General features: G+C 38.2%; 1 protein-coding gene across 1 annotated transcript; it reads right to left on the bottom strand.

The window, feature by feature from the left end:
- Window positions 1-103: 103 nt before the first annotated feature.
- LOC125485576 (carbohydrate sulfotransferase 15-like) lies at window positions 104-5,810 on the bottom strand. Its single transcript, XM_048608954.1, has 3 exons — window positions 5,090-5,810; window positions 2,676-3,015; window positions 104-506 (listed from the first exon to the last, which is right to left on the bottom strand). The coding sequence occupies exons 1-3, from the start codon at window positions 5,633-5,635 to the stop codon at window positions 415-417; spliced, it is 978 nt and encodes a 325-aa protein (XP_048464911.1). The 5' UTR covers window positions 5,636-5,810; the 3' UTR covers window positions 104-414.
- Window positions 5,811-10,771: the final 4,961 nt, after the last annotated feature.

Consider the following 10,771-nt stretch of genomic DNA (forward strand, 5'->3'; position numbering starts at 1 on the left):
CCTTCTTCAGAAATTTCTGAAGAAGGGTCCCGACCCGAAACGTCAGCTTTCCTGCTCCTCTGATGCTGCCTGGCCTGCTGCGTTCCTCCAGCTCCACACTGTGTTATCTCAGACTCCAGCATCGGCAGTTCTTACTATCTCTCAATAATGCAAAGGGTCATGTTCATCTGTGCAAATGACTCATTAAGGATATAAGAATGTTTCAATTTGACATTTTTTTTCCCTTTCCATCATTCTGCACCCCAAACCCACATTTTAAATCCAGACCCTGAATGGAAAAATCTGTGGTCAGTCCTCTTCCCACTCCGTTATGATATTGCTTTAACTATTGTGTATGACGTGTCTTGACAAGAACCTCTTTCTGGACTGACCATTATTCAGTATCTCTTTACAGTAGAGAGCCTGAGACAGAAACTAACCTGCTGTAGAGCCACGCACTGGTGCTTCAAGACTATTGTACTTCCTCATGTTCTTCAACATATGGAAGTTGTGGACTTTCAGATGACCTTTTGAAGTAATAATTGCAACATTGCAAAAACCATTATGAAGTAAGCAAACAAATGATACTCTATCTCCTGACTAGCAGAAAGTTATAACAATTTACTTTGAAATGAGAAACATAGGATATAGGATACATAGGGTCTCTCACAGAGACAGGTCATTGAGCCCAATGTATATATTCCTTGAGTTTCATCTTATTCAAACTGTTGTATTTTAGCCTTTCCGAATATCTTTCCTTTTCCTGTTAGTTGCATGTCTATTTTCTTTTTTAGAGTAACTAAGCAATTTGTTTCAACTGCAGAAGTGAGTTCAACATTCTATAACCAGGAAATGTCCACTTATTTTCCTACTGAGTTTCTAATACTTTAGGAAATAATTTCCCCTTTCAGTACAATTGCAGATTCCAGTACAAATGGTGCCCATTTTAAAATGATTCCTCCCCATGAGTATCCACACACACTCATTTACATCTGCGAAATATGTGATCATCAGTGCACACTACAGCAGCATTTTAAAATATTAAAATTTAATTTTACAATTCTCAGAAAAACAATTTGCTCAGAAAATCTTCTGCTGTATATTTATAAGTGATAACATAGTGAAGTTTGATTAAAACAGTATAAAGCAGCTTTATTTAAAAAATGTTTTTTTTTAAAATCATTGTCAGTCGTCAATCTGAGTAAGTGGATTTTAAATGACTGAAATTTGCTTTTAAAAAAGGGTCTGTAGAACTATTTTCTAATTAGGATGCGGTATTAGACTCAATGAATTAAAACATAAATCACATTTAAAAGCTTATAGAATACATTGGTTAGTGTCCAGGGATTCAAATTATTCCAGCTTAATTTTCAATGCATCCCTGAAGGGCCTGCAAATATATATATATAATTAGCAGGTACTCCAAATGGTGATGACCTTGGATGTGGGGGTGGGGGAGGGATGCGTGGTGTGGTGGTGGTGGCGGAATGGAACAGGCTGGTCTGGTCTTTAAACTAGGCCAAACAATTGCCAAATCTCAACTTGCATTCAACGCAAATTATGATCAAGAAACTGCAATATTTAATTTTTTGAATTGTGCTGGAGGAAACTAGTACATTTGATTAGAAATTATAGGTCTTTATACTTATCATTCCTAATTTTGAGTTAATCTCTTCTCAGCTACCCTGTTCAATCCATTCAATTTAAGACCCATGTCAAGTCACTTCCAATTCTTCTATTTATCTGGGAAAAAAAAGCCCTAGCCTGTTTAATTTTTCACAGAAGCACCAATCGCTTAACTCTGTTACCATCCTTGTAAATCATTTTTATACTGTTCCCAGTTCTTCTCTATCATTTTTATACTTGGTAGAGTGCAATCTGACCAGGGACCTGTCTAACTATTTTTCTATTAAGCCAAAATTAAACCAGAAAACTTTGTTTTGCTGAGCCAAGATGCTGCTTTTAATAATTTTCTCATCTATATCCATGGATCCTTTTGCTCTTCCTACCGTCTCAGTTTATTTTGCTTTCAAAGATGGAGGTGGCGTGTATGTTGGCCACCAAAAAGCATCACTTAAATGGAACTTTAACATAAATAATTATTAAACTGCTGTAGTATTTTAAATATTTTTAATGCTAAGGTAGATAGATTCGTGATTATCAAGAGGATGAAAGCGTGTTCAGAATATGCAGGAATGTAGAGCTGAAGTTGAAATCAGATCAGCCACGATCTTTAAAATGGCAAAACAGGCTCAAAGAACCAAGCGGCCTTGTTCCTCATTCATATGTTTGTAGGTAACTGTCCAGTCTGGAACCTCTGTATAGCTGAAACTCTTGTACACACTGTTTAATAGCACTGCAGATAATCTGACAGTGCCCTTGGTAAACTTGACTGTTAAAAGACTACCAACTGAAATGTGACATATGTCCTTCGAACTGAAACGAACTCTAGTCTTTCATTACCCAGCTGCAGACAGCCCTGAATACGGCTTGCCTTGTGTTAAATACAGTACTTTTTTTAGTAACAGTTTCCTTTCATTCACAAATCTGTGGAGCAATATTAGCCCTAGCAATTCCTCATATACTTGTAATCCAAATCGTGATGCCGACTTAAACAAGTAGATTCCTTTCCTGTAAGCTTTGTTCTGGTTTCCTTGGTTGTATAATAGAAGAAAGCAACAAAATATGCCACTTACCAAATCTTTTCCTTGTCCACCAGTGAGGTTCTTTGACTATGGAAAAACTCACTTCCGGATGCAATCTAAGTCTGTTATACAGATCTGTAGTCCCACACTTTGGCTGCCCTATAATATAGAAATAAGGAAGACAGCGGAGGCGGTAGTGTTCATCACCACGGTGTTGCAAGTGTTTCCAAATTACCTTTTTCAAGTAATCAAATATAGTCTGAAAATGTTTTGTGTGTAAAAAATAAGCATTTTTCTTGTAAGGGTCCGTAGATGCAGTCCCTGTATATCTTGTATACCAACAATGGTTCTTCACACTTTGAAGAAAGTTTCTTGGAATGACAGAGAATATCTAAAATATAAAAATAACAGAAGCGTGAAGGAAGTCAATACCTAGCTTTCATTCTAAAACCATTTTGACACCATATTGTTGGCTATTTAATTACATCATTTGATTTACAGAACTGTTGATCATGTGATTTAGAGAAATATTGAACACAATGCCATTGTGAAACCTTGTAAAATATTTTTAAGAAAAATATATTACCCAATATTCTGTTCAGTGTGATTGTTGCAACACCAAACATCACATGCACCAGATTGCAGAAAGCACAAAGAAGCAGAGCATCAGTGTAAAAAAAACTCTTAAGTACAAATCTTGACAAAAGTAAACAGAATGGAAATACTGGCCCTCTCTTGTACCAATGCAATTTGAATAGTGACAGTGTTTGAGAATTTCTACAAATACACATGCCATCAAGAAACATGGCACAACATTCCCCCAAATGAAACCTATTTAGAACTCAATGTTTAACACTCCAACTGTCTGTAGCCTGAAGGTTATGCTGCTCTAATCACACTGGATTATTTTAATTTTGTGCAACAGATTAATAAAAAAAAGCTGATGGCAAACCACCAATCCATTTTACATCTCTCTGGATTTCTATTTCCTCAAAATCGAAAATGAAAACGCATTTGTTGACTGTGCTGGTTCAGTGCCCATGGCTTGTGCCAACATCTTTTCTTAAATAACTGTAATGGGATCAGATGTTAAGTTTTGCATGAAGCTTGTATCTCCCAATTTTGAAATATGCTGTGTGCACACTGTTTGTTATGTGACAGAAAAACGGATCACAGCCAATTTCTATTCCGGTGTCCCTTTCAAACATCAAAGTTTTACCAACAATACTGAACATGTGTCGCTTCAAATTTCTGTTCAAAATGTAATAAGCTAATTTGTTTTGGTTTTGGTTTTGGTTTACGTTTAGCATTACAAATCTCATAGGACCAGTCGAAGAGAAGGGAATACATTCAGTATCCTGTCAGTGTTCCTACCATAATACCATACAAAAAAAAAACAAATAAATTAGCTGGGCACTTGTTTCAAATGGGTGGTAGATGGGTGATCGGCATGGTGGGCTATAGTTGGGTGGGATCAGGTTCGCGAGGTTGAAATGGCCTACTCCTGTTCCTATATTGCTATAATATTCTGGATTGAATAGTTCAGATATTATGATCGATGGATGTTCTTAAACTGTTATGATAAATACACATAACAATTTAAATTTGATTAAACAGATGAGTTTGGAACCATAAAATGGTAGGTTGTGTGAAATACGTGAGCAGCAGTCGAAAGGAAATGGAAGTTGTGCAAAGCCTTTCCTGTTTCACAAAACCACATATAAATGCATGAAATAAGGCTCTCTCTGCCCTATAATCCTACTACTTTCATATATTCCATATCATGCAGCACTGAACCATTAGCATAACTGACTGTATTAATACTCAAAGTCCAATATTTCTAATAATCAAGATGTGGAGGTGCCAGTGTTAGACTGGGGTGGACAAGGTCAGAAATCACACAACACTAGGCTATGGTCCAACAGGTTCATGTGAAAACACAAGCTTTTCACCTGACAAAGCACCCTAGCACTTCACCTGACAAAGGGACTACACTCCAAAAGCTTGTGTTTTCAAATAAACCTGTTGGACTATAACCTGGTGTTGTGTGATTTCTGATCTAATAATCAAACTTAATCCTCAATACTGATTAATAATTTTAAAAACAAATATCAGTATTTAAGAGTGATTAGTTGCCATAACAGTTAAAGGTGCTTTTCAATACCTGAAATGAATGCTGTTTAGTACTAACTATATTCTATTAAAGTCATTCTAACTATTAGCTACATGCAGCAGCTTGTAAAGTTGGTATGTATGGTATTAGTCTAGAAGTCTAGACTACAGCACTGAGACCAAGAATGATGCCAAATAGTATGATTCAATCACTAATGAATATACGAAGTGGAAAATTGTACTACACTATATACTTTTGACTTAATAACCCATCTGAAAGTTGCAAAAACTTGAACATTGTTATGTCTTCAGCAAACAACAAACATATTATAGAAAAATTCATTTCAACTTACATGTGCCTCTTGTTTTACAAGGTCCTCCCGCTCTGGCAGTCTCCTTGGCATGAGCTGAAGTTTGGAATCAGTGCTGAGTTCGCGTGTTGCATAATTGATTCTTTCTAACCAATTAAATGGTAAGGAAAGCCCATCAGCATCACCTTCAATTTCTGTAAGGTCCAATTCTGGAGATTCTTCATTATTTGTGGTTGTACTGTACTGGAATGGGGATGGAGTCAACAATAATTTCTGTTGGTCTCTAGTTAAAATATAAGATACCATAACTAGGCACAATATTATTACTCCCATAAACAGGGTCCCATGTTTGGCTTTCCAAGCAAAGATATGTCTACTCCATCCAAACCTGCGCTCTCCTTTGACCTCCAGTGTTGCAAGTAAATTCATTGGCTGCTGCTCACCTTCATTAAATAGTCGAGGCAGCTTTTGAAAGTCTTTACTAAAAGTAAAAGTAGCAAATTTATTTTCTGTGTGATCAGTCACTGAACGCATTTTACTGTCATGTATCTTGTTGTAGTGACGCAAACGTATACAGCAATTGGGCATTAAATAACTACATCTTCAATTGATGTCCTGGACTAATTTCTTTTGACGCTCTTACAACATTGAAAAAAAGTCAACCTCAGTTGAGGAGTGGCTTAGCACAATCTTGCTCTTAAGCTGTGAAGACACGCTTCTGATGTCAGTTAGTGGAGATAATTAGTCTGCCTTTAAACATACCTACAGAAAGGAAAGAAACATGAAATTAATACAAGTTGTGTGACCTTTTTACATAATTAACCTTCAGTTATTAAAAATACCCAAAAGCACATCACATAGATCCATCTATTAACATTACAGCAATCATTATGTTCTCAGGACAGGAACGATTTACCATATAGAATATAATGTATTCTTCTACTGAAAAGAATATGCTTGATTCCTAAGGATATAAACAAGGCATTTTGATTTTGCGCTAAACTTTTGTTTTGGTTAGTAGGAGAATTTTTCAACTTTCCAAATAGCTGCTTCTTTCTTTTAAAAAATATGGATTAAATATTATGAGTTTACATTCAAGCTAATCCACTGAAAGAAAGTTGCCTAAAACAAATTTCCCTACAATTGTGACACAGAAGAATGATACTGCTTCATTTTTAAAAAAAAATCTAATTGGCAAGATCAATTAAGCAGCAGTGACAAATCTTTTTTTTCTGAGATATTATTGATTTGAGGAACTTTGCAGTCCATTGCAAATTATTGCCTTAGTGGCTTCAACTTGTTCAGAGGGATTTAGCATTTAACTGTACTCCTATCACCATTAAAAGTAGCCTATACTGTTCACAGCAAATCAGCAGAAGACAACATTTCTCAACACCAAAAACAAAGCTTTATCCTGTTTACACAACATAATTCTGTGCTCCATTGAAGATCCAAAATCCCATTGAAAGTAAAAGCTTAAGAACCTATTCAAGTCAATTAAGAAACTGCAGACTCCACAGAATGGTGTTTCCTGGTGCTGGGCAACTAGTACATTCTAAACTTAATGATTTATTGCTGTAAATAATGTTATTCCACGTGTGACATAGAAACTTGCAATGTTATGTAACACCTGAAGTATAACAGAAAAATAAAACATATGAAATTAAAACAGAAAATGCTAAAAATATTCAACAAGACTTGCATCATCTGTGAAGTGAGAACATTAGAACATGAGAACTAGGAGCTGGAGTAGGCAATTCATCCCCTCGAGTCTGCTCTGCCATTTGATGCAATCACGGTTGATCTCATCTCAGCCTTAACTCTTAATTTTCTGCCCACTCTCCATAACCCCTTAACTCATTACGAATTAAAAATCTGTCTATCTCTTCAAAATTTATTCAGATCCCCAGCACTCTGGGGTAGAGAATGCCACAGATACATGAGAGGGGGAATTCTTCCTTATTTCTGTTTTAAATCTGCCACCCCTTAGCCTAAAACTACAATCTCTCATTTTAGATTGCCCCACTAGGGAAAACATCTGCTCTACATCGTCAATCCTGTTTAGCATCTTATATATCTTAACTTTACTTGCAATGGAGGTGGAAGTGTTTGGGTGTTCTGGAGTGGGCTCTTCCTGCACCAGGCAGGATTGCAGAAAGGTCCCGCACCACTCTTCTAACCCTGGGACATGGATGGTGCTACCCCCAGAAAAAACAAGGACCAGCTTTCAGACCACAAGCTTCTCACCAGAATTGGCAAAGATTAGAGAGCAAGACAGAGATGGAGATTAGAGCAACAATATCCTTCAAACATTGGGTGGAATTTGGTGCACCCCTGACCCAGTCAGAAGCAGGTTCAGAGGCAAGAGTGATTGTGTGATCGGGCAGGAAAGTGTAGGGTGAAGGGCTTCCTGTCCAGAGCCCAACTGAGGCACTTAACCAGTGGTTAGGGAAGGAGGCCCTTAAGTCCAGGGACCTGCTGGGAACACTCTGGCAGATAAACCCAGGAGCAGATGTCAGTCGGTTTATGGCAGCGGGGGGGGGGGGGGGGGTGGGGCATCTTCCTCGCTGAGCAATTTATGCCACAGCTATAAACAGAAAGGAAGGATGTGGAGTAGGATACACCTATTTCCAAGTCAATCCCTCATGCATGGATACATGCTCATTTGGGAAAGAATCACATTGGCCATCTTTGGAAAGGCCACAGTGTGGTTGCCGTTGGTTTTTTGCCTGTTAATTCTGTTTTTCCACTTTGCATAAATGCTGCCTTACCTGCTGAGAATTTCGAACATTTTCTGTTTTTATTTCAGATTTTCATCATCTGCCACATTTTGCTTTTGTTGTGAGTATACGACAGGAAGTAGAATCACCAAAAATTTCTCCAAAGATCCTCAGACAGCACCTTCCAAACCCATCACCATTTCCATCTAGAAGGACAAGGGCAGCAGATACATGGGAACAACACCACCAGCAAGTTCCCTCCAAGCCACTCACTATCCTGATTTGGAAATATTTCACCTTTCCTTCACTGGGTCAAAATCCTGGAATTCCCTCGCTAAGGGCATTCTGGGTCAACTTACAGCATGTTGACTGCAGCAAATCAAGAAGGTAGCACACCACTGCCTTCTCAAGGGCAACTAGGGACGAGCAGCAACAGCCATGTCCACGAGTGAATAATAATAAAAAAAAGAACACCTAATCTCCTATCTCATTGTTATCAGCAATAAGACCACAAGAAATAGGAACAGTAGTAAGCTATTTGACCACTTAAGCCTGCTCTGATTCAATAGAATTATGGCTGATCCTAGACTCATGTCCACTTTCTTGCCCTTTCCCATTACTCTCAATTCCGCGACTGATCAAGAACCTATCTTAAACTTAATTATATACAAGGACTCTGCCCCCACAGATCTCTGTGGCAAGGAATTCTAAAGACTATCAACCCTCAAAGAAGAAATTCCTCCTTATCACTGTCTTAATTTGGGACACCTTTATTCTGAGACTATACCCTTTGCTCCTAGAAGCTTCCTCTCAGCGTCTACCCTGTAAAGACCCTTAAGAATCATTTATGTTTCCATGAGGTGAGTAGAGTCACAATCTGTTTACCCTTCGTCCATAGGACAATCACTCCACACCTGGAATCATCCTAGTGAATCTTCTTTGAAATGCCTTCAATGAAATAAGATCTTTCTTTATATAAAAGTGGACCAAAGCTGCTCATAGTACTCCAGATGTGGTCACATCACATCTTGTACAGTTACAGTAAGACTTCCCTACTCTTCTACTCCAACCCCCTTGAAACAAGGGTCAACATTCCACTAGTCTTCCTGATTACCTGCTGCATTTATGTGCTAGCTTTCTGTGCTTTGTGCACAAGTTCCCTGATGTTGCAGCTTCTATAAATTTTCTCCATTTAAATAATAATGTGTTCTTCTGTTGTCCATTCCAAACAACTTGGCAAGGTGATGGCCAAGTGGTATTATTGCTAGACTGTTAATGCAGAGACCTGGTAATGTTCTGGAGACCCAATTTCGAATCCTGCCATGGCAATTCGAATTTAATAAATATCTGGAATTAGCAGTCTAATGATGATGACAATGAAACTATTGCCAATTGTCAGAAAAGCCCATCTGGTTCGTTAATGTCTTTTAGGTAAGGAAACGGCCATCCTTACCCTGGTCTGGCCTACTCTACTATGACTCTAGATCCACAGCAATGTGGCTGACACTTAACTGCCTTCTGGGCAATTGAGGATGGGTAATAAATACTGGCCTGATCAGTGATGCCAGATTCCGTGAATGAAAAAAAAACTTACTTTCCCACGCCATACTCCATTGCGGTCTTTTTGCCCACTTACATAGCCTATCAAAACCTCTCTGTAAACTGCTGTATTCCTCTCACAACCCGCCTTTCCATCTATCTTTGTCTCTTCTGCAAATTTGCCTATAGTACTTTTGCTTCTTCCTCCAAATCTTCAGTGTCTGTGTTGTCTCATGAGTTAATTACTATTCAGGCTAGATAGCAGAACCGTGTACAATCAAATTCAAATATGAGAGTGTGCAGACACTACGTTAGAATTTTGCTGTCCAACACAATCTAATCTAACACAACAGCAAGACAATATCAGACTTCAAATCCAAACTTCCGATTACTCTTTATCAAAGCAAACCATGAGGAGCCCAACTTCCAGCTCCCTGACTATTCAAGGAGGACAGGCTGAAAGATGTAACTATTTTGTCAGGTTTCTGTTGAGAAAACCCATGGCATATTTAAAAACAAAAGCCCAGCAGCACTTGTATTTTTTAAGCTCCAGCACTTACAGGAATGGGAAGATGCCTAGTGGGGTTCTCAAGTTTAACTGGAGGGCCAGCAGTGAGGTGCCCTGAGGAAGGAAGGAAGAGGACTGCTTCATCAAGCAAACACCCTGGAACTGGCCAGAAGTGTCAGCAGCCAGAGTAGGTTCCCTCCAATCAGGGCACCTCAAGGAGGTGGACAAATGAATGGCATAACTCCTACAGGAGCCAAGCACCATGCTCCAAACACCTGTTTCACCTCCCTGCTAACACCATACATGCCCATCTCCCTCTGCCAGCTGCTGGTTGCCCTCTCAGACCCAGGCCACAGTGCATTTGTCCACAAATGGTGTTGCACCAGACTGCTAAAATAGCCAAGGGCAATCCTACAACAGATATGCTGGTGTTATTTAACCAAATGGCTCTTAGTCAATAGGCTGTAATGTTGTCAGTTGATGATATAACACTTGCCGACATGAAACCTAGCTAAACCTAAATTTGTAAACTAAAACCATGGTTAGACAATGGCTTAGAAAAAGTGGAAAAGCAACATAATCTTAACATCTTCTTGTCCCATCCAATAAAAGACAGTAACAGTGGGTGCTGAAAACCAAACATTTAGTGATAGAAATTCAACACAGCAACTATATCCATAACAGGTCAAAGTAAACTTTATTTGAAGCAATTCAGAGTAATGTGAAGTTAACGCCAGCAAATGTAAAAACATCAAAATATAGACGTTAGTTTAAAAAAAACACCATCATTAATACAACAAAGACAATGTTCTTTATACTCGTGGAGCAGTTGAAAGATAATGCTTCATTAAAACATTGAAAGATTGCCCTGGTATTTAAGAATTGTCAAAAATATTGATTTGGGGAATTTAGACAAGTTACATCAACTACCATAGAAACTTTTATTTCACAGTCTTA

The sequence above is a fragment of the Rhincodon typus genome, chromosome 20, assembly GCF_021869965.1.
Source record: "Rhincodon typus isolate 14 chromosome 20, sRhiTyp1.1, whole genome shotgun sequence".
Taxonomy (NCBI): domain Eukaryota; kingdom Metazoa; phylum Chordata; class Chondrichthyes; order Orectolobiformes; family Rhincodontidae; genus Rhincodon; species Rhincodon typus.